Below are 23,544 nucleotides of genomic sequence, written 5' to 3' on the forward strand. Positions count from 1 at the left end.
CTGATTCCAGTGGCTTGGGAGGCTAAGGAAGGAGGATTCAAGTTCAAAGCCAGCCTCAGCAATTTAGCAAGGCCTTAAGCAACTTAGAAAGACCCTATTGAGACAGGGCAAAGGACAGAAAGCGTAGAAAATGAATGATTGGGTTGGGAAGATGGGAACTAATTCAAAAGTAAGTAGAATACCTGCAGAACTCTTGCCCCTCCTTGCAACCAGTTGCCAAGTTCACCTCAGCCTCCAAGGGACTGATGGTTCCTCCCAGCAAGGAGTTGCTAACGAATTCCCCTGGGTGGCTCCTTTTCTGACTTCTTTGGCAGGTGTGGAAAATAGGGAGAGGTACCCACTGGGCAGCTCCTTTCCCGAACTTTAGTTATGTAGGCAAGATTAGAGAAGGAGGGGGCATGAGAGGAAAGGAAACCTAAAATCTGTGAAGGGGCACAGCACCCCCACTCCCTAAGGAACCAGCTCTGGACACGCCCCCACCATCACGAGTCAGAGTGTCCCCCACCCCCTCCCTCTCCAGAGTCTCATCCGCCTCCCCTCCACCTCCCTTTCCTTCTCCCTGTTCTGTTTCTTAAATAAAATTTACTTTTTGCTCTTGCATTGGTGTTTCTCTGGTGTTGGGAACGAGGACCAGATCCTAATTTTCAAGACAATGTCACTATTTCAAAATTAAAAATAAATAAAAAGGTCTGGGGATGTGGCTTAGCACCACTGGGTTCAGTTTCTGATTTAAAAGGGGGGGGGGAGAGAGAGAGAGAGAGAGAGAGAGGACTAGCGTTTATTCTTTAAGCAGTCAACCTGTTGAATGCCTGTTGCATAGTAGGTCTTGGTAAATGTTTACCCCATGGAATTGAATACAGCCCGACCCTCCTAGTTAGTTTCATTTTCTAATAAGCCTTTCTTAATCTTTCAGCTGGGAAAGAGCATTCCACATTCTGGCCTGAGTCACCAAAGCTATCTCTCCCACGTAACTAGGCTAGAGGTAGATTTTATAGTGTTTATTTCCTGGAAACTGCTGCACTCCTCCCTTGGGAGGTAGCCTGTTACAGAAGGAAATGTTTGACTTTTGAAAACAGAGGCTGGTGCCAATAGCCATTGTTTTAGGCAAGTTATTTACTTCTTGTAAACCTCAGTTTTCTCATTTGTATTATTGAATGAGGATAAAATAATAGATAGTAAAAGGACCAGGCAATCAGGATAAAGGGCCTCATTCAACCACAGCTGGAGGCTAACTGGTAGATAGCACCTTCAAGGCCTATTTCAAATATAAAAGATCTTGAGGCTTACCTGTGGGAACACCTCCAGCTAACTCCTTTGTCCCAGAGGTGGAAAATGGAAGACCGGGGTGAACCTGGATGGAAGTGAACCTGGATGGTAGCCCCGAGCCTTTTCAATTTCTATTTTACAAAAGAATCTGCTCCATACTCTGCCCCAGAACCATATATAAACTCCTGAGCTGGCATACCAGAATGTTTTTTTTCTGCTATCAGGTCCCTCTCCCACATGGTGGGAGTTGTCTCACTTAAATAAATCCTGCTCTGTTTACTCTTCCCTTCCGTGATTTGTCCATGGATTTTATTCTTCAAGAACCCAGGGGAAGGGCCGGGGTGATGGCTCAGCGGTAGAGCGCTTGCCTAGCACATATGAGACCCTGGGTTCCATCCTCAGCTCTACATAAAAATAAATGAATAAAGAATCCAGGGGAAATTGGCATCTTGGAGAATGGAGTCTCATCTCAGAACTCCGGCTTCATCATGAGATAATTTATCTGCCTAGAAGATTTATTATGAGACTCAAATGAGATACTGTGCTTTTTGGGCTGAGTTGTGGCTCAGTGTAGAGCGCTTGCCTAGCACAAAAGAGGCACTGGGCTGGATCCCCAGCACCACATTAAAAAAAAAATCTAAATGAGATACTGTGCTTTTATCTTAATTTCCTAGTCCCTCATACTACTGTCTTCTTCCTCTCCATGCAGACAAGATGGACAAGGAAATATGAACAAGAGTAAGTGGGGTAAGGGTGCTGGGGAATACCTGACAAGAATTAGGGGAACCAAGCAGTTAGTGTAGAGATCAGCAGTCCTGAGCTAGGGTCCCAGCCCTGCTTTGCAAAAGTATGTAACTCTCCTCTGTAGAATGGACATAACGACACCGTCTTGCAGGTTTGTAAGGATTTTAGGAGAGAGTAGATGTGACTTTTCCAGCACCTAGTAGGTCCCCCATAAATAGTAGTTACTATAAGATCAGGCAAGGTGGGCAGCTACCAAAGGAGGCAGATTTTAAAAGGCCTCGGAATGAGGCTTTATTGAGATATCACTTGGGATGGAACTCTATCAGAGTGAACTGGAGAAGGGTCTGAAGAGAAATCGCTTGGGAGTTGGACCAGACTGGACTTTTATGGGGCTTACAGCAGGAAGGGAAGGTCTTGGGACAGGAAAAGGTGTTTTTGGAGTCCCTTGTCCCAAGTAGGTCAGGGGAGCTTGGCTGAACTCCAGGATTGGCCAGGGGGTCCTGATGATTGACAGGCATTAGTCAGGAGATCCCACTGATTGACAGGCATTTCTGTTGGCTGATAGATGTTTCTTTTCCACGGGGTCTGCTTTGTTCTAAGTCACCGCCACCGACCTGACATTCTGGGCTTAGTCTAAGACATTTACCTTTTCCTTGTTTTTTGCTGTTAATCCTTTCATCCATTTAAAACACCAGCTAGGGGCTGGAGATAATAGCTCAGTTGGTAGAGTGCTTGACTCCCGCATGCACAAGGCCCTGGGTTCAATCCCCAGCACTGCCACAAAAACAAACAAAACACCAGCTAACTCTTCCCACTTTCTCTTGGCCCCATCCCCTCTTGAACATAGTAGCTTCCTGTTTGTCCACAATTCCTACACCCAGGCAGGGGAGGGGGGGGGAGCTAAAACATTAAGGAAATAATTCTTAACAATTGTAAGAAAACATATTTAGATTCGTGTGTGTGTGTGTGTGTGTGTGTGTGTAAAAGACAGAATATTTGTTAGACGTGGGTATCTCTAAATCCCAAGAGAGCAAAAATGGGGATCTCATTCAGTGGAAGTCTCCGTGTGTGATTATGGCTCCATCAGGGCTCAGATCCTGGGATGAGGAAAGAGGAAGGAAAAATAAATAAATAATAAAATAAATAAATAAAAACAGAAAGAAAAGGACTGGGTCATTTAGCAGCTCCTAAAGGCATGCCTGAAAAAGACCAAGCTTGCTCTCGAGGGTGTGGGAGCGGGTGGGGACACCCCAGGTCGCCCTCGAGTTCTCACAGGGGGCGACTTGCCCCAAGTGCCAGGTTGAGCGCAAGTTGGGCTGGATCTCACGGTTCACTCACGTCGGTTCATCCAGAGTGGCCACAGGAAAGGACATGGTGGTCGTCGGGAGGTCCCCAAGCCCCTAGGGCTAAGCGAAACCCAGCGCCCCGCCCTCACGCCGCGCGAGGCAGGACTTCAAACCTCCGGGACCGCTGCGGAGTCAGCTAGACGGCCACTCCCACAGCTGCCACCTCTGGCTCTCCAGAGGGGACCCCCGCGGGGCCTGCCCTTGCGCCCCACGTGACTTCCTGAAAGCCTAGGGCACCGCCTCTCTCCAACTTAGTTTCGTTTCCTCGGCTGCCTGGGGACGGTCGTGCATCGGTCCCCTGCCGTGCTAGCGTGTCTCATCCGGTGTCCCCAGGAGCGCCATGGCGGAGCTGTTCCTGCTGGCGGAGGAGCTGTCGTGCTCCATCTGCCTGGAGCTCTTCAAGGAGCCGGTCACCACCCCGTGTGGCCACAACTTTTGCCGATCGTGCCTGGACGAGACGTGGGCTGTCCAGGGCAAGCCGTACCGGTGTCCCCAGTGCCGCGCCGTGTCCCCGTCGCTCCCGGAGTTGCGAAAGAACACGGTGCTGTGCGCGGTGGTGGACCAGTACCTACAGGCCGAGCTGGAGCAGGCGCCCGTGGCCGACTGGACGCCACCTTCCCCTCCCGAGGTCCCCAGTCCCGCCATCCAGGTGTTCTGTGACCACTGCCTGAAAGAGGAGGCCGTGAAGACCTGCCTGGTGTGCATGGCCTCCTTCTGTCCGGAGCACTTGCGGCCACACCTCGAGAGTCCTGCCTTCCAAGACCACCAGTTGCAGCTGCCGGTGCGAAACCTGCTGAAACGAAAATGTTCTCGGCACAACCGCCTGCGGGACCTGTTCTGCCCCACACATGGCGAGTGTATCTGCCACGTCTGCCTGGTGGACCACAAGACCTGCTCTCCGGTCGCCCTGAGCCAGGCCAGCACTGATCTGCAGGTAGGGTATGGTCGAGGAGGATGCTTAGAGCAGCCTGGGCCTGCTGGGTTGTGGAGAGGGGCCACTGAGGGCGTCTCTGCCATGCCACTGGGTCTTCTGAGGAGATATCTGGGTTTGCTAGTTCACAGCCATCTGGGTGACAGGCCACCTAGGCAGGTGTGTGTCCCCAGTGAGGGAGCTGGGAAATTATGTTGCCCTTCCCCTTATCCTTTGTGGCCATCCCTCTGTTGCTCCCCCACAGAACAGTTTTACAGAGGAACAATTGAAGTTACAGGTGCGGTCACTTGTGCTTATCTGATGGTTTTTCTTAAGGGTTCTGAGGGTCAAAGAGGACCCTGGAGGTTCCCTCATTAAATGCTGGCAACCCCTAGGAGGTGTGTATTATTTGTTCCATTTCACAGATCAGGCAGCTGAGGTCCAGAGAAGTTAACTTAGCAAAGCCAGTGTAGCAAAGTTGCCGAGCCAGCTGGGACCCAGATTGGTTTGATACACCATTTGCAGTTTTTCCCTGGGGACTAGAATTCCAATCTCTATAGAGTTCAGAGCAGGGGGAACATTCTGGGAGGCTTGAGGTCATATAAGCAAAAGTCTTGTTGGGATGGAGAGTTCTGGTGGTCAGGGAGGGTGAACGGTGTCTCAGGAAGCCCCAAATTAGAGCCACTTGGAGAGCCAGTGCTCTTACACTATGGTGTCCATCCTGCTGTGTGACTTTGAGTGTGGAATTTGTCCCCGGATCTGCGTCCTCGCTGGTAAAGGGAGGAGGAACATGGTGGACTCCTAAGGGCCTCTCAGGTCTATGATGTTTTTAGTGGTTTGGGAAATCATAGGTTCCCCTTGTGGACTCAAAAGCAGAAGCTGAAGAAGTGTAAGCAAGCTTTTGTTATATCAAACTAAGCCCTGAAGTGTGGCCCGATTTCATCTCATTCTCCCAGCACTGTCAGGGAGAACAAGGCCTGTCCTGGGCTATCCAAGGAGGTTTGAGACTGGGCGAAGCCTAGAAGGTGTGCAGTGCCAGGACTAAGGCTCCCTTAGGCCACAGCCCTGCCCTGGCCTTGCTTGTCACTCTGGGTCTGAATGGGGGCTTCTTTGGGCTTTTTCCCTAGGTCTTAGCAACTGGACCTCAAGGTATGTCTTTTGAATTGACCTCCCTTCTGGTACTACCAATTCAAGTTATAGATACCTGAGTCTCCACCTGTTCCCGGAAAGAACCTGCCCAGTCCTTGGAGCCAGGAGCCCTGTTTTGCTCCAGAGATGAGCAATTTGGGACAAGTCGCTGCAGATCTGAGCTTTGCTTTCTCATCTGCCAAATGGAATTGATAGCATTCCCTGGGGAGCTTGAGGCTCCCCAGCTGGGAAATGATAAAAAGGGAACTGGAAATGCTAGGCTCGGAAAGTTATCGTGAGGGAGGCAGTCCATAAAATGATTTACTGCAGAAAACTCCATACATACTCTTACCATTTCTGTGACTCAGGACTGGGTAGAGGGGAGCATGCTGGGTGGCAGGGAAACCCCTGCATAACATGTTGCCCAGCTGGTCTTTCCAAGGTTCGTGAGCTTATTGGTGCAGCCTGGTTCTGAAGAGGCACTTTTAGGAGGCAGAAAGCAAGTAGGGGCAGGAGGGCTTCTCAGCCTGGCTACAGCCACTGCTCCCTTTTAGCCTTCGAGACCCTGAGTTGGAGTCTGACTCAGCTTTATGTGCCAAACATATATGCTTGGCTTTTTTTTTAATCCCTAAAACAGGATTCCCTGCCATTTCCCACCCCCAAGTCTCTCTCTCTCTCTCTCTCTCTTTTATTACTGGGAATTGAACCCTAGGGCACTTAACCACTGAGTCACATCCCCAGCTCTTTTTTATCTTTTATTTAGAGACAGTCTCACTAAGTTGCTTAGGACCTCACTAAGTTGCCAAGGCTGACTTTGAACCTTCGATCCTCCTGTCTCGGCCTCTCGGGCCACTGGGATTACAGGCCTGCACCAGTGCGCCAGGCCCAAGTGTTCTCTTTTGCTGCTGCTCACCACTGTTTCAGGGCCACTCCCAGCTGGGCATTGTTCCCAGCCTTGGGTGGCTGACTCGGTGTGGGGTGGACTCAGGACTCTGCTGCTTCCTGTGCAGAGGAACACAAGTCCTTGACCTCTGCCACAATCCTCAGACCTTCCTTTATTTTGTGTGTGTGGTGCTGAAGATTGAACCCAGGCAAACACTTTGCTAAACACTTTGCTAACTGAGTTGTATCCCCAGTCACCTGAAGTTCCTGGACCACTTCCCTTTGGCCTGAAGTCATGTGGACCCCTGTGCACAATGACTGTCATATGTGTCTGATGAATGGTGGATGCATGGGGATCGGGGTGCAGTACTAAGAGCAGCTTTTGGAGGTGAAACAATTTCTAGCCCCTGGGTGTTCTGAGGTCTCCTCCAGCTCTGTGAGATCAGATGTGCCTGGATTTGGCCTTTGGCCCTAACCCTATCTCAGTTACTGGTAATGTCCAGGTGGATGAGCAGTGTAACAGAGGTTGAGTCTGAAACATTGTTGGTGGCTTGGGCTTTCTGGGTTAAGTTCATGTGGCCTTGGTCTCTGCTTCCAGCCCTTAGGTGTGACTGTCACTGGGTTGTTCAACTGTAGATTCAAGGTCAGGTTCAGCCCTGAATATCTCTAGTGGAGTGGGAGAAGTAGAAGGAAGGGCAAAGTATGTTGAGCCAGCTTGTTGGAGGAGGGAAATGATTTCTTTTTCTAGAAGTTTCCAGCATGCTCAGTTTCATAACGGGTCTATGACTTTAATATCAGCAACGTAGCTCTGCCAATGACTAGCAATGCCATCTTGCACAGGGCGCCCATTGCTCTGTGTCTCAGTGTCCTTGTCTGTGAAGGTTGGGTGATTCCTACCCAAGGCTCATAGCATTGTTCTTAGCTTTAAATGAGTTAATGTGGGTCAACACTAGAAGAGAACCCGACGCACAGTAAACACACCATAACTGCTAGCTGCCCTTATGAGGGTGGTGGCAGTGATGATTTTTTTTTCTCCTCATTTATGTGCCCGAACATTTGTCTGAGAAAAATGTAGGAGACTTGGATATTGATATCGATGTAGGAGACTTACAGAAATAAATGAGGATGACATTATCTCCTTTCATGTGTACTTGAGTTGTTTCTGGAGGTGGCCAGGAGTCAAGCAATTCCAAACTAGCTTAATTCAACCTCAGGGCCTGAGCGATGGGCAGCTGGGCTGCAGACCTTGTGGGCTGGTTCCTCCATATTCCTAGCCTTGATGGTCCCAGCCTAGGGTGACCAGGTGAAGTGTGGACTCTATCTTTGTTCCCCTGCCTCTCTGAAGCTGACGCAGATTGCCAAGCCTCCTTCTAGAATTGGCAGATGTGTCCAGGGAAGACAACTGTAGAGGTCCAACTTACGGCTCTGGATTCCCTGCCTCAGGTTCATGGTTCGGTAGTCTTCCCCTGCTTTCCAGCATCTTTTAGCATTTCTCTCTTCTATGATATTTGTCTGCTTTTCTGGTTGTCTGAATGAATTCATCTGCCATTACTGAAGTGGCTGCCCCAGCTCCATCTGTCTCTGTGTGAGCCTGGCTGCTCGCTGTCTCCTTGCCTCGATTCCATCAGCTGTACAATGAGGAGTAGTGAAGAAGTTCAGCATCCTGGATACTGATCCTTAGTATGTCTTGACTAGGATCCTGGCACTGTGTGGGTCCACCCAGGAGCCCAGTCGCATCTGTTTCATGGTCAAGGAAACTAAGTGGGAGACAGTTGGACCACTGGGAGTTAGGACTTGAACCTGTTTTTTTTTTTTTAAATACTTATTTTAGTTATACATGGACACAATGTCTTTATTTTGTTTATTTATTTTTATGTGGTGCTGAAGATCGAACCCAGTGCCTCATATGTATGAGGCAAGTGCTCTGCCACTGAACCACATCCTCAGCCCTTGAATCTGTTTTATCTGGCTCCAAATCTTTACTTCTTTATTGACTGTACTATCCCCCTAAAAGGATGAAGGGAGGCAATAAATAGAATTCTTCAAAGAAAGACTTGCGGTGGCAGAAACAGTGGGATAGATTTAGGGGGTGGTTCCTGGTGTGGGGGCTGGGAGGGGCTGAAGAGGACCTTTCTCTCACCCTTCCTTGTTTCCTCTGCAGAAAACCCTGAGGCATAAGCTAACCGTCATGTGCAGTCATATCGGCGGGGCGACAAGAGCACTGGAGGATGTAAGAGCCAGGCAGCAGAGCTTGCGGGTGAGTAGCAGTTCCCCCCACAAATGACTCCCAGCCTCCTTTGACCTCCAGCAAAGACAGACATGGCTCTGACCTGGACAGCACTGGTTGCACGCACAAGAGTCAGAATTAAGCAGCAACCTTGCAAAACAGATGAAAAGCTATGTGCCTGAAAAAGATCCCTCACAAGCTGCAACTGAGAACTACCTGTAAGCCCAGCCAACAGTGCAGGAGTGATTACAAATCAGGTTTAGCGCTAGGGATGTAGCTCAGTGGTAGAGCATTTGCCTAGCATATGTGAGGTCTCTGGGTTCAAGAAAAAAATTTTTTTGAACAAGTAAAAAGAAATATTAGATATTCAAAGACTCTGTCCCCAAGCCTTCTGTTTTATTGCAGCAGCTGTGAGTTTGTTAGATGAGATGTGGTTATAATACCAACTCTATTATGTACTAGCTTTTGTGGCCTGGGGCACCATGGCAGATCTTAGAGCCTTAGTTTTCTGTTCTGATCAGTGGAATCACAACTCCTCACAAAAGATCCAGAATTGCACAAAGTGCACTTTGTTAGGGACTTGTGGAGAGAAGTGTGTCTTGGGTAGCAGCAAGACAGGAGGACCCCCAAACTCCAAGGCGGGGGGAATGGGTTTATGTGCTAAACTAGGCAAAAATGGCCCGAGGCTAACTGGAATGCACCTGTCCTTTCGTAGAAACTATCACCATGCCCAACATCTGTTAAGTAATGAATGGTCTAGGGGGTTGGGGGCTTTAGCTCAGTGGTAGAGCACTTGCCTAGTGTGTGTGAGGCACTGGGTTCGATCCTTAGCACCACATAAAAATAAATAAAGGTTTAAGAAAAAATGAATTTTTTTTTTCCTTCGGTCATGCTGGGGATTGAACCCAGGGCCTTGTGCATGTGAGACAAGCACTCTACCAACTGAGCTATATCCCCAGCCCTTTAAAAAAAAAAAAGTATTTAAAAAAATACTTAAGAGAAAGAAAAAAAAAAACCAATTTAGGCATTAGTGGCCAGCACAACATGCTTGGCTGACTACCATAATGACTTTGACCCTTAGGGTTTGGGATGTGTGCCAAACTGGCATTTATTATGACCAAGATAACAGAAGTCACGTCAGGCTGGCTGTCTCCACTGGGTCCCCATTACGTCTTTGTTATAGCCTAGAAAGGGGGAACAGGAAGATGACAAGTGGTTTCCTTCTCTTGTCTCCTTTTAAGCAAGAGACACAGTATGGCACACATAACTTCCCTCATGGGAAAGAGCTTGGTTATATTGCAAAGCCTAGCTTCTAGAGAGTGTGGGAAATGTAGTCTGGGTGGCTTCGTGCCCACCTGAAACTCCAAGGGTGTTCTCTTCCTAAAGGAAAAGGTGAGCGTGAACATTGGAGCGCACTGGTAGTAGTCTGTCCCTCCCTGTGTGTTTGTCACGTTGGATGCTGAGCTGTTGAAGTTATCCAAGATGTTAAGGCTCCTAAAGCAGCACGAACAAATACAATGGAAACCTTCCACGTGATTTTAAATTAACATGAGAAACACATGAAATCATTTCATTTTGATTTTTTTTTTTTTTTTTTTTGCAGCACAGAGAATCAAACCCAGGACATCATATGTGTTAGGCAGGCACTTTGCCACTGACTTACATTCCCAGGATACAATTCATGCTGGGCACAGTGGTGCATACCTGTAATCCCAGCGGCTCTGAGGCTGAGGCAGGAGGATCATGAGTTCGAAGCCAGCCTTGGCAATTCAGTGAGACCCTGTCTCTAAATGAAAAAATGAAAAGGACTGGGGGTGAAGCCCAGTGGTTAAGCATTCCTGGGTTCAGTCCCTGGCACCATAAATAAACAAACTAATAAATAAAATGTGTTAGTAAGATATTTTGCATTCCTGTTTTGGGTCCTATGTCTTTGACCTCTGATGTGCATTTCAAACTTATAATACACTTCTCAACTTATACTTGTCACATTTCATTTTTTTTCCCTGTGATGGGATCTTGTTATGTTGCCCAGGCTGGCCTTGAATTCCTGGGCTCAAGCAATCCTCCTACCTGAGCCTCCTGAGTTGCTGGGACTATAGGTATACATTGCTATACCCAGCTTGGTTTTTACTGTTTTCAAACAAGGCTGCTTATGAACATTCTTTTTTTTTTTTAATTTTTTAGTTGTAGATGGACACAATATCTTTTTTTATTTGTTTGTTTGTTTTTATGTGGTGCTGCGGCTTGAACCCAGTGCCTCACACCTGAAGGCAGGCGCTCTACCACTGAACTACAGCCCCAGCCCCTGAACATTCCTTTTTTTTTTTTTGTACTGAGGATTAAACCCAGGGGTGTTTAACCACTTAGCCGCATCCCTAACCCTTTTTTTTTTTTAAATATTTTTTAGCTGTCAATGGACCTTTTATTTATTTATATGTGGTGCTGAGGATCGAACCCAACGCCTCACACTTGCTAGGCAAGTGCTCTTACCACTGAGCCACAATTCCAGCGGCCCCCCCCCCTTTTTAAATATTTTTTAGCTGTCAATGGACCTTTTATTTATTTATTACCCTTTTAAATATTTTATTTAGAGACAGGGTCTTTCTAAGTTGCTGAGACTGGCTTTGAGCTTCTGATCCTCCTGCTTCAGCCTCCTGGACTGCTGAGATTAATAGGTGTGTGCCACCGCACCTGGCTTATGAACATTCTTGTGTGTGTCTCTGGAGTAGGTGTCCAAGAATTTTTCTAGAGTGTAAACCTAGGATTAGAGCTGGGTCTGGAGTTGTGAGCACTTCATATTGAATAGGTGTTGCCCAGTGGCGCCCCAAGGCTGTCATGCCAGTTTGTGCTCCCAATGGCGCCCCAAGGCCGTCATGCCAGTTTGTGCTCCAACAGAGTGCAGGCGCGAGGACCTAGAGCCCTCATCCCACTGACACTTGGGGCTGCAACCTTAGCCTTTTTGCCTGATGGGAGTCCTCTTGCCTTGGGCCTTTTAGGAGGCTACAAACAAGAAGATGGAGCAGGTGAGACAGGAATACAAGGAAATGAAGATTCTCATTGAGGCCTCCGAGGCCAGCGCCACACGCAAGCTAAAGGAAGAAGAGAAGAGGGTTGTCAACAAGTTTGACTCCATTTACCAGATTCTCCTCAAGAAGAAAAATGAGATCCAAACCCTGAAGGAGGAGATCGAGAGCAGCCTGGTGAAGAGGGACGAGTTCGAGTTTCTTGAGGTGGGTGTGTCAAAGACCCCTTCTGCCAGTTTGTGTTCCCACAGAGTGCAGGCAGGATACCTAGAGCCCTCACCGGGGTGTGGTTACAGATGCACCTGGAGCATTGGAAGCATCCCCGAGACACCTGCTGTGTTCATTTTCTCGCTGAGCCACAACTTATCCCAAACTGAGGCGCTTAGGAGAATTTATATTTACTCTGAGTTTCCCTGGCCCAGGATCTGGGTATGACTTTGTGACTTGTCTGCTTAGGGTCTTTCAGGGTCACAGTCTGGGTGTTAGCTGGACTGTATTGATTTGGAGCTTAGGGTTATCTTTCAGGTTCACCTGTTGTTGGCAGAATTTACTTCCTTATAGTTGTAGGATTTAGGCCTCTATGTTCTTCCTCCCCCCCCCCCCTTCCTTCCTTCAATTGAACCCAGGGACACTTTAACCACTGAGCCACAGCCCACTTTTGTATTTTTTTTATTTTTTATTTTTTGTAGTTGTAGATGGACAGAATGCCTTTAATAAAGACAGGGTCTCACTGAGTTGCTTAAGGCCTCATTAAGTTGCTGAGGTTAGCTTTGAACTCAAGATTCTCCTGCCTTAGCCTCCCGAGCCACTGGGATTACAGGGGTGAGCCACCATGTCCGCACTACTTTAGTGCTGGCTGTCCGCCGAGGCCTTCTCTCAACTTTGCAGTTTATTATGTCAAGTCAGCAGGAAAATTTCTCCATCTAGGGAGTCCCTGTTCCTCTTTTAAGGGCTTTTTTTTTAATATTTATTTTGTAGTTGTTGTTGAACACAATACCTTTTTTAAAAAAAAAATTTATTTTTTAGTTGTAGTTGGACTCAATATCTTTATTTATTTTTATGTGGTGCTGAGGATTGAACCCAGGGCCTCCCGTGTGCTAGGCGAGCGCTCTACCACTGAGCCACAACCCCAGCCCCTTTTAAGGGCTTTTATCTGCAGCTGCCTGGCCTGTATGAGAAAGGCTCAGTCCACATCTATCTGGTCCCTTTGGTACTATAGGACTCAACTTAGTGACTCTCCTTTCCCAGCGAAGCATCCCTGTCCATCATCAGGTCTGGGATTAGGGCTGCTTCTCTAGAGAGGAAAGGTCCTGTGTCTTCTGTGCTTTGACAGCCACACCTGGCAGAGCGGACGTACCTCAGGAGACCTCTGTCCCAACTGAGTTTGTGCCACCCGGTCACACATAGGTGTGACCATACACACATAGGTGGTGTGGGCAGGCCACTTGTCATGTCTAGACCTCAGTTTCTCCATCTGTAAGAGGAGTGTCCTTTGAGATCTATTCTAGCTCTAGGTCTTAAAGGGGTACTTTAAAGCCTGGTGACCTTGGACCTGAAATTTGAGCAGGCCTGTTGGACTTCAAACCTGCAATCACAGGAAGCTGCTCAAGGGATCGGTGAGGACTGAGCTCAGGTGCTGGCTTCCCCGGAGCTACCTGCCCTCAACCTCTTGGTTTGTTGCAGAAAGCGTCAAAACTGCAAACAGTCTCTACGAAGCCAGTCTACATCCCCAGGGTGGAGCTGGACCATGAGCTGATCAAGGGTGTCTACCAAGGTGCCTTAGAGGTCAAAAACCAGCTAAGGCAGTCCCTGGCACAGTCCCAGGAGAAGAAGCCCGAGGAGCCCATCAGCTCAGGTAACTTCAGCAGCAACCACGCAGAGTCCTGAACCCTGTGGGTCTCTGCCTCAGAGTGGGAGAGGGGGCATGGTCCAGAGCTTGGGAGCACGTTTCAGAGGTCCCGAAACAGCTGCCTGAGATTAGAGGAGTCTCTGCTTCATCCTGACATCATAGCTACCCCTTTAAAAAGACTTGGGAGCTCTATGATCTGATGGGATTCTTTGGATGGGCTTCTTTTTGTCTGATCTTGAGGCCAACTCCGATAGGTTTTGAATGGATGCTGATTGTGAGTGTGTTTGGTGGGGAAGTGGCTAGTTTGGGGGTCAGAGAAACTGGAATTCCCCCTTGACACCCCTTTTCTTCCCCCATATCCAATCCATAGCCAGATTTCACCTTTTTTTGAACTCAGGGGCACTCAACTACTGAGCCACATCTCCAGCCCTATTTTGTATTTTAGAGACAGGGTCTCACTGAGTTGCTTATAGGGCCTCGCTTTTGCTGAGGCTGACTTTGATCTCATGATCCTCCTGCCTCAGACTCCCAAGCTGCTGGGATCACAGGCATGTAGCACCTTGCCTGGCCTGTGCCTATTTCTTGTTGAAGCCTGGTCTGCAAGAGGAGGGAGGGGAGAGAGAAGAACTAGCAGGCAAGAAACTAATGCTGACAGAGCCTTCACTACCTGCCAGGAGCTGTGGTCTCATTCAGGGGTTCAATAAACCACGAGTGAGTTGGAGTCATCCCCATTGCCAAAGTTATAGAGGTCTCAGAGGTTGTAGAGATGAGTGACACACAGAACTGCTCCTTCTATTACCTTTTTATTCTCTCTTGCAAGTAATTGGACGGGAAGTCAGAAATAGCTGGTTATGCTGGGTGCCGCGGTGCACATCTGTTTCCCAGAAACTGGGGAAGATGAGGCAGGAATATCGCAAGTTCCAGACCGGCCTCGGCAAGGCCCTGTCTCAAAAAATTAAAAAGGGCTCTGTGGCATGTGCCTGTAATCCCAGGGGATCCGGAGGCTGAGGCAGGAGGATCTCAAATTCAAAGCCAGCTTCAGCATCTTATCGAGGCACTGAGCAACTCAATGAGGCCCTGTCTCTAGATAAAATATTTTTAAAAAGGGCTGGGATGTGGCTCAGTGTGGTTAAGGGCCCTTGGGTTCAATCCCTATTATCAAGAAAGAAGAAGAGAAGGAGGGAAGGAAAGACTGGCTGGCTGTATAAATGCTCTCTTCTCCCTCCATGGCAAAGTTGGCTTCTGAGGTTGGGGTGGGAGGAGGAGCCACATACATTCAGTCCTTCTCTGGCACAGATGACTCTGGAGACCGTGGCACCCAGTCTACAAACAAACCCTCGAACCCTGGGAAAAAGTCCTCACGTAAGTAGCCCCACCTCGTTCCTGGCGTCTGCATGGCTGTGACTGGCTGGTGCTTTGGCTGACACAGGGGTCATCACTCCTTCCAGATGGCCGTAGCTCATTCCACACCACCACAGGGCCTGGGGCCTCTGTTGGATACAAGTTTGGCTACAGACCCAGAGGAAGGGCAGTGCAGGGCTGCACTGCTGCAGGAGTGCCCTTGGGCCAGGAAGGAGGGCTTGTCCACCTGCATTGGATATTTGGGCTGTCTGGAATGGAAGGTTATCAAAGCTGGTGTTTGTTTAAAAACATTGGCTACACCCAAGTCCTGCTGGCCTTTGGACAGAGCCCTAGAGGAGATGAGATGGACCGTGTCCTGATGAGCAGAGGAGGCCATACTCTCTCAGTCTTTGCTCTGTAATATGCTTCAGCATTTCTTGCCCCTTTTCAATATTGCCCCTCTCCTTCTCCTCCACTGAGCCAAGTTGGAAAAATGACAGAATGACACTCTAGAAAATTTTCAGAGCCATGGAAGTTAAACTCAGGAATGAATTGAAGTTCTTCTATGTTGAAAGCGGCTCAGAATAAACTGGCTGATGTGAGGGAGTAGGTAGGGAGAGAGCAGACCTGTCACTGTAAAAACACCTGAGAGAGGTGACTATCGGGAAGGAGCCTGTGCCTTAGGCTGCGTCCCAAGGTGCTGGTCTTTTGGGAGTGGGTTGGGGAGGGGTAGAGGTGAGGAAATGGGGCTCCTGAGAGAGACTGTGAAGTGTGTGGGAAAGGGGGCATGGAGCCATGTGGGGCCCAGGGGATCTGGCGAGGGGTGGGGGGTGGGGGGGGTGGAAGCCATCCGGAGAAGCTCAGCCTGTCTGTATGTAAAGTATCCCTGGCAGTATTTTCCCAGTGATGGGCAAGGTGACAGAGGGATGGATCCTTCTAGAAGCCCACTTGAATGTGCTCTGGGATCACTTGGGGCTTGCACACCACAGATGTCTGGGTCCCACCCCTGCACTTTCTTGCGGGTCTGGGGTGGGGCCCAAGATTTTGCTGGCGTTTTTTACAGGATACTAGGTGACACAGGTACTGCTGGTTTGGGAACCACACATGGAAAATCAGGGTTTTAGTCCACTCATTTCCTATAGGCATACACTCCAAATATATATATATATTTTTTAGGTGTAGATGGACACAATCTTTATTTATTTTTATGCATTGGTGAGTGAGGATCAAACCCAGCCCCTCGCATGTGCTAGGCAAGTGCTCTACCACTGAGCTACAACCCCAGCCCAAATATTTTTAAAAGACTGTTGTGATATTTGATAAGTTTTTATTTTGGACAGACTTCTTGTTTCTTTGTTATTTTAAGCTGTAGATAGACACAATACCTTTATTTTTATGTGGTGCTGAGGGTAAAACCCAGTGCCTCATGCCTGCTGGGCAAGCGTTCTACCGCTGAGCTACAACTCCAGCCCCTTAATTTTTGTTTTGTTTTTACAATACTGGGGGGTTGAACCCAGTGGCACTCTTGTCACCAAACTATACCCCCAGCCCTCTTTTATTTATTTATTTATTTTTGGTACTGAGGATTGAACCCAGGGGCACTTTACCACTGAACCACATCCCTAACCCTTTTTTATGTTTTATTTACAGACAGGGTCTCACTTAAGTTGCTTAGGGGCTCACTAAGTTGATGAGGCTGGCCTTGGAACTTGCCATCCCCCTGTTTCAGCCTCCTGAGAGTATAGACTATATTATTTAGAGACAGGGTCTTGCTAAGTTGCTGAGGCTGGCTTTGAACTCATGATTGTCCTTCCTCAGCTCCTGAACCACCGTATTTACAGGTGTGCACCACAACACCCAGATCTTTAAAAAAATTAAAACATCCCAGCTTTATTTGAAGTGTTATGGCATTGTGCTTTAAGATAGATCAATTGTGAAATTTTCTTTTTCAGAAGAAAAGAAAACCAAGAAACACAGTAAGTTGGGTTCACCCCTAGCTTCTAGCACTGACATTGGCGCTACTGCTGCCTCTGCCTCGTCCAGCCAGACTTTCATCTTCGGAGCCCCTGGACAGTCAGTGGAAATGAAATCATCCCTGGATGGTGCGTCATCATGACCAAGGGCCAGTGGGGTGTCCGCTCTGAATTTGCCCTGAAAACTGCTCTCTGTTTCCTCTCCCAGATGCAGCCAAAACCACCACCTTGCCAAGTGCCGTGACCATCAAGACCAAGGTGCTGGAAAACTTCTTAGCCAAGACCAGATCTGAGCTCTTAGAGTGTGAGTAGCTTGGTGGTGGGAACGGAAGAGCCGGTGAGGGGGTGAGTGGGGGGGATCCAACAATCTAATAGGTAGTATCAGGGGAAGATCTAGGAGAGCTTGAGGGGACCCCTCGTAATTCCCAGCTTGGGGTGGTGTCTTCTCAGATTTTGTTAAGGTCATCTTGGACTACAACACCGCCCACTACAAAGTGGCTCTGACCGAGAACTACACCACCGCCTCTGTGGCCGATGCGCCCCAGATGTACCGGCCGCACCCCCAGCGGTTCACGTACTGCTCTCAGGTGCTGGGTCTGCACTGCTACAAGAAAGGGATCCACTACTGGGAGGTGGAGCTGCAGAAGAACAACTTCTGTGGGGTGGGCATCTGCTATGGCACCATGGACCGCCAGGGTCCCGAGAGCCGTCTGGGCCGCAACAAAGCCTCCTGGTGCGTGGAGTGGTTCAACAACAAGATCTCCGCCTGGCACAACAACACGGGGAAAACGCTGCCCCCCACCAAGGCCACGCGGGTGGGCGTGCTCCTCAACTGTGACCACGGTTTTGTCATTTTCTTTGCTATCTCTGACAAGATCCACATGATGTATAAATACGTCGTGGACTTCACCGAAGCTCTGTACCCGGCCTTCTGGGTGTTCTCGGCGGGTGCCACGCTCTCCATTTGCTCCCCAAAGTAGGCAGGCCCTTGGGCCGGCTGCCTGAGGAGCACTCAGGTGGGACTCCTTGGAGAACTTCCCTGAGTTCCCTGGGAGGATGGGGAGGGAGCCGGTGGGAGGGTGGGAGATGGGATGGGAGGAAGGAGGTAGCCAGGGGAAGAGGGTGGGGTGATTGTGTTGTGGATAGGAAGCTTTTCCTTCTACTTCCTGGTGCCCATCTGGGCAGGGCCACCTCCTTCTGACTGTTTCAGGAAATCTCCAGGCTGCTGGGGAACCTGGGTAGAGTTTTGGGAAGTCAAGTCATTAGTGCCCCAGTTGCTCTTGCGGAAGATATATACTACTCATGGCAGTTTCCTTCTTAGGCCAGGGGCTGACTCCTGCTCTCTGGGGTAGCCTTCTGACTTCTAGAGTCATTGAATTTCGATATATATATTTTTTCTCTTTTCGGTGCTAGGGATTAAACCCAGAGCCTCGCACATGCTAAGCCCAGGTTCTGTCAACGGGCCACACCCCCAGGCTGAATTTCAATATTATATTCTCTCAGCTCTCTGCATGTTAGGCTCTGTCTCCTGGCTGTTATCTGTGCTGGAGGGAAACCATGGGTAGCCGTTCTCCACCTAGACCAGAGTGTCCCAGAGAAACAGTGGTTTCCCTCCGATGAAGGACAGCCCTGCTTCCCGCCTTATCATGTTCCCTTCATGACCCCATCCATGATTTTAAAATCTTCATTTGAGGGCTGGGGGTGGGGCCCAGCATGTTAGCACTTGCCCCTGGGTTTGATGACCAGCACCTCCCCCCCCAAAAAAAAAGTTCAGTTGAACAGCCTGTGTTGAATTTGTGGTTGAGGGAAGGTCAAGGTGACCCAGATCTACTTGGAATGGATATGGCTTCCAGCCTTAACAAGGGACATCTGGTCAAAAGCTTTGGCTGTTGCTACAGAGCCTTGCTGGAGGTCTTGTTTCCTCCAATGGCTTGGGCTACATGGCAAGACGGACCCTGGCCTGGGTTAACAGAGGTGGGGTGGCTTTGCTGTTACTACGGCGTCTTGCCATGACAGCTCTCCTTGGCAGTAGCATTCCCTCCCCCACAGTGTAGACATTGGACTGCCTGCTGCAGATGCCACTGTGGCTAACTCAGCCACGCACCCAGCCCACAGCAAGCATCTGAAGTCTGCCACCACCATTCAGGCCATGCATGGCTGCTGCATGGACCATACTCAGTCACCTATTGGGGTGGCTACCTATGACCAAAGGGCCTTTTAGCAGGCCCAGCAGGAGATGGCAACATTCCCATTTATTCCTGGCCATGGGCTACAGACACAGCTCTGGCCCTCTCCTCAATCCTGTTGTTGACCTTGGTTCCTTCTGCTATCTTCCTCATTTGAGCCCATTCCAGATACTCAAATTGACCAGGTTAGAGGTCAGGAAGACTTGTTTGAGGATCAGGAGAGGAATGAGCTAAAGAGGGTCAGATAAGTGGCTATTTTCCCTGTAGTGTTTTATGCAGTGAAAATAACCCAGTACATTAAGGGGCAGGAGTGAATGGATTTCAGAATTTCCCCCAAACTCCTTATATCCTGCTGTCAGGATGGAAGTTTCAACCCCAAAAATGTGAGGGGAGCTTCCTGAGTCTGGCTTCTTAAGAAGTCACCATTGGGGAAAATAGGGACTCCAGACCTTATATATAGATATTTGAGAATTTTAACAAATCTCAGGCCTTGTGCTGGAATTCCTGGGAGACTCCGAGCAGCACTTGAGATTCCTGACAGATGTATGATCCATCATCTCCCAATGATCTCCATTCCTTGGGAGAAAAGATAATCGTCTTAGGGAAGATTTCCCTGCCATAGCTGGTATGTGTGACTTTCAAAGTTTTCTTACTGGCTGGGCATGTTGACACATGCCCGTAATCCCAGCGACTTGAGAGGCTGAGGAAGGAGGATTGCAAATTTGAGGCTAACTTTAGCAACTTAATGAGTAACTTAGCAAGACCTCAGTAACTTGGCAAGACCTTGTCTCAAAGTAAATGAAAAGGGCTGGGGGTGTAGCTCAGTGGTAGAGCACCCCTGGGTTCAATCCCTAGTACCCTCCTCCCCCCAACAGAAGTTTTCTTCCTTGCTACATAGAAGAAAAGTTCTTTGAAGCTTCTCTACTTCAAAGGTGTTCACAAGTATCTTTGTTGATCTGGAGTCAATGCATACTTGAGAAACAGCTGGGCTCAGAGGAGTAGAAAGTGCAAGAAGAATCCAGGACTCCTGCTAGGGCTCTCCTCTGCAGAAATGAGGGGGCGCTTCATGGCAAATGAGCAGCAGGAGTCCCTCTGCATCTAGGTGACTAGTGCTTAGCTCTGTGCAAGGTCGTTGGAGATGTGACCTGAGGAGTGCGTGTTAGCTGTCCTGACCCACCCACTCCATTTGCTGTGGTAAAACTTTACATTATCCAGCCTTGCGGGGCCACTGCGTGCACTGAAGACCCTAGAGTGGGAGGAACTTTTGTATCCATCTGTCTTCTCATTTTTCAGAATAAGATGAGAAGGTAGAGGATGACTATTCTGCACTTGTACCATTCCATCATGGAGGAAATAACTCCTCACCTGTGTGATGGGGAAACCCTGGTATCCTGCAGAAGTATCCAAAATTCCCAGAAATACTAACATGAAATCAAAATCCTATCTTAGTCGGAGATACTGGGAACTGGCCTCCATCACCCTGGTCATGATAAACCAAAGGTTAAGGTCAGGTCTTTGTGTTATTCAAGACTGCCTGGCCAGTTATATCTGTTTTAATTACTCTTCAATCAAACTGTGATCTGTATCTAATACTGATATGTTATCTCTTACCTGACTCCCCCACACCCTTACTGATTTTAATTAATGTCTGTCATTTTTTGAAAAAAATTTTAGTTGGTTCTTTTTATGTGTGTAGGTGGGTACTAGGGATTGAACCCAGGGGCACTTAACCACTGAGCCACATTCCCAGCCATTTTTACTTTTAATTATGGGATAGGGTCTTGGTAAGTTGCTTAGGACCTTGCTGTGTTGCTAAGGCTGGTCTTAAACTTTTGATCTTCCTGGCTTGGCTTCCTGAGTCACTGGGATTACAGGCTTGTGACACTGTGCCCAGCTTTATTTTATTCTTTAAGAACATACAGCTAGGGGACTGGGGTTGTGACTCAGTAGTAGAGCACTTGCCTCATACCTGTAAGGCCCTGGGTTCAATCCTTAGCACCATGTAAAAATTGTGTCCACCTACAACTAAAAATCTAAAAGAAAAATTAAAAAAAAGAAAAAGAAAATACAGCTATAAACGGGGCTGATGCGTCTTAGAAATTTTGAATGCAATAAAGTGTTTGGTGTGTATTTTCTCGCACCTTGGTGCAGACAGGTAAAAAACAATCCTGTCCATCATGCTGGACTCAACAGATGATGTGTACCATGCCTGAAGGCTACCGCCAAGTGGCCCATTTGTCCAGATTCCACCCAGCCACTCCCAGACCTCTGAGTCCTGGATAAAGAGTTCTCAGACTGATAGAATGTCTGATCTCGGCTTCCGGAGAATGCCAGGGTGAAGGATCAATGAAAGGATAAGCCACACAAGAAAAATGGGTGAATGGTGTTGCAAATGGAGGGCTCACTGTTTTCTTCTTTCTACTGTTGCCTACATTTCAAAAAATTGCGTAATAAAAAATGAAGCAGAAAACAGCCCAGATCATTTTGCAAGCCCTGTTTTAGTGGGTTTTAACCTTGTTTGGGTAGGAGGTGTGCATTCGAAGTTATTGTATATTAAAGAATTTAACTGGTTTTTCTTCCTGGTTACTCAGAGGAGGGATTTGAAATCTTTGGAATTTTCTGAGTAGGAGGAGTGTCTGTTGTTTCCGAGCCCCTTGGATGGCACCTGAGTTTGTACTAAGAAATGAGATGACTTAGGATGTGATGAGAGGGTTGGGCCCTTGAGCCAGCTGACTCAAGGAGGGGAGGGCAGGGCAGGGGTTCTGGGGATAGAGTTCAGTAATGTGGCCAATGATCCAGTGATTTACTCAGTCCTACCTACATAATGAAATTCCAGTAAGATAACCTGGACACAGATGCTCAGTGGACTCCCGGGTTGAGCACCTGGCTGGGCTGGGAGGATGAGGGCCCCTGATTCCATGAGGACATGGCAGGGAAACTTTGTATCTGAGACACTCCCAGACTTTGCCCTGTATTTTTGTCTGGTTCTGATTTGTCCTTTATAAATAAAATTGTAATAAATATAATGCTTTCCTGCTTCTGTTGTTACTTGACCCTGATCTTGTACTGCCTAGGTGAGCCAGCTGAATTTCTGCCCCTTCTATATAATCTTTTTTGTCTTTGAGGAACGGATACTTGTGTTATACTCCAGGCTCTATGGGCAGTGACCAAACAGACTGCATTTTACCCTGAGACTCCATGTCATACAAAAAATGCTTCTCCCTTGGGATCACCCCGCCTCTGTACCCATCAGCAGTTGCTTAGTATAGCATGTTTGGCAACACAAAATGGCAGTTCTTATACAATGTAAAATTGTTCTGTTTTTGTTTCCCATTTTTCTTGGGCAATGTACCCTGTCAGAGAATGTTTGGACGTGAGTAAACGTTTTTTCACTTGTACTTAACACAGGGTCATTTTGACCACTTCCCCTTCTGCTTATGATTTTAGATCTCATGATGTTTGTTTCTGGCATTGAATCATAGCAACAGCCACTTAAGATTAATGTGGTTTTGGAATATAAAGGTGCGCTCGAGGAGGTCAAAGGGTGTAGACTTGCCGCCTGCCCCTGGGCCCTCCAGCTGCGGAATCCCGAACACTAGCAGGGGAATAAAGATGGTTCCATTTTCTGCTCTAAGATTGACTCAGGTGATTTAGAATAATCTCACCATAACACCTGCAGGCTAGAAGTTCCTCTTCACGTAGGCTTGCCAAAACTGGGTGGATCTAAGACAACTGCTAGAATGATCCCAGACAACCTCTAACTTGATTTATAATCCCATTTGCATGCTAAATGACACCCCCCACAATGCACCATGAGCACCATGACAGTTGACAACTGCCAACTGCCGTGAGGATGACTGAAAAGAACTATGAAAGGAGGGAAATGAGGTGGTCCTAGAATTCCCAGATCGTCCCCAGCCACCCCCAGAACATCAGTGAATTTTGTTCCCATTTATTGGCTCTTCCTCTCATGTCCTTAACCCTCTATCTGTAGCCTCCTGACCCCCAACTTCTCTTCGCCAGGAATGAACCCCTCGGGGCTCAATATGCATCCATCTTTTTATTGGTTCCACATTCTCAGAGAGACAAAGGACCCCGTTTAGGATCAAATATTGGTGACACTGCTCTCTAGCGAATTACTCAATCTGAGGGAGGTCACAGTAATCTCCTGGCCTGGGATCCCCAGAGTGGGGCTGATGTCTGAAGTGAGGACCATCTTGGGCTCTATCCCTCTCCTGTGGCACCTGATCTAACTCTGGGTGGCTATGGGCCCATTGTACTGCGGTACACCTGTCAGAACAGATGATGGGACCAGCTAGCTTTGAATAAGCCCCTTTGACCAACCTGTCAGAACAAAGTCTGCTGGTGTGTGTGTGTGTGTGTGTGTGTGCGCGTGCACTCTTAATACTGGGGGTTGAACCTGTTATGGCTTAGATGTGGTGTCCCCCAGAAAGTCATGTGTGGGATGATGCAAGGTTTGGAGGAGAAATGATTGAACTCTAGCATTAACCTAACCAGCAAATTAGTCTCTGATGGGATTAACTTGGTGGTGGCTGGGGGCAGGTGGGGTGTGGCTGGAGGAAGTGGTTCATTGGGGGCGTGCCTATGGGGTATATATTTTGTATCTAGAGAGGGGAATCTCTCTCCCCCTCCCTCCCTCCCTCCCTCT

The 23,544-nt window shown here is 48.3% G+C and overlaps 1 protein-coding gene and 1 long non-coding RNA gene across 3 annotated transcripts; one reads left to right on the forward strand and one right to left on the reverse strand.

Annotated features, from left to right (window-relative positions):
* Positions 1 to 2,272: 2,272 nt before the first annotated feature.
* Positions 2,273 to 3,629, reverse strand: LOC124076447 (uncharacterized). The gene is made up of 2 exons (XR_006846355.2): positions 3,349 to 3,629; positions 2,273 to 3,107 (listed from the first exon to the last, which is right to left on the reverse strand). It is a non-coding gene; the product is annotated as an uncharacterized LOC124076447 (long non-coding RNA).
* On the forward strand, positions 3,558 to 21,901 carry Trim25 (tripartite motif containing 25). Of its 2 annotated transcripts, XM_046420363.2 has the most exons (8): positions 3,575 to 4,290; positions 8,438 to 8,533; positions 11,500 to 11,733; positions 13,210 to 13,381; positions 14,672 to 14,737; positions 16,669 to 16,818; positions 16,898 to 16,993; positions 17,140 to 21,901. In XM_046420363.2, exons 1-8 carry the CDS (start codon positions 3,697 to 3,699, stop codon positions 17,667 to 17,669), a joined length of 1,938 nt encoding a protein of 645 aa, XP_046276319.1. In that variant the 5' UTR covers positions 3,575 to 3,696; the 3' UTR covers positions 17,670 to 21,901. The 2 variants fall into 2 exon arrangements, with proteins under 2 accessions (XP_046276320.1, XP_046276319.1); XM_046420364.2 differs by lacking the exon at positions 16,669 to 16,818 and having other exon boundaries at positions 3,558 to 4,290.
* Positions 21,902 to 23,544: the final 1,643 nt, after the last annotated feature.

This window comes from Marmota monax, unplaced genomic scaffold (assembly GCF_021218885.2).
Source record: "Marmota monax isolate L192 unplaced genomic scaffold, Marmota_monax_Labrador192_F-V1.1 WCK01_AAM20220418_F8-fsc00064, whole genome shotgun sequence".
NCBI lineage: Eukaryota > Metazoa > Chordata > Mammalia > Rodentia > Sciuridae > Marmota > Marmota monax.

Coding starts and splice junctions, on each gene's coding strand:
- Trim25 (XM_046420363.2), top strand. CDS start 3,697: ATGGCGGAGCTGTTCCTGCTGGCGGAGGAGCTGTCGTGCTCCATCTGC. Junction 14,738..16,668: donor CCCTGGGAAAAAGTCCTCAC/GTAAGTAGCCCC, acceptor TTTCTTTTTCAG/AAGAAAAGAAAACCAAGAAA. Junction 16,819..16,897: donor AATGAAATCATCCCTGGATG/GTGCGTCATCAT, acceptor TTCCTCTCCCAG/ATGCAGCCAAAACCACCACC.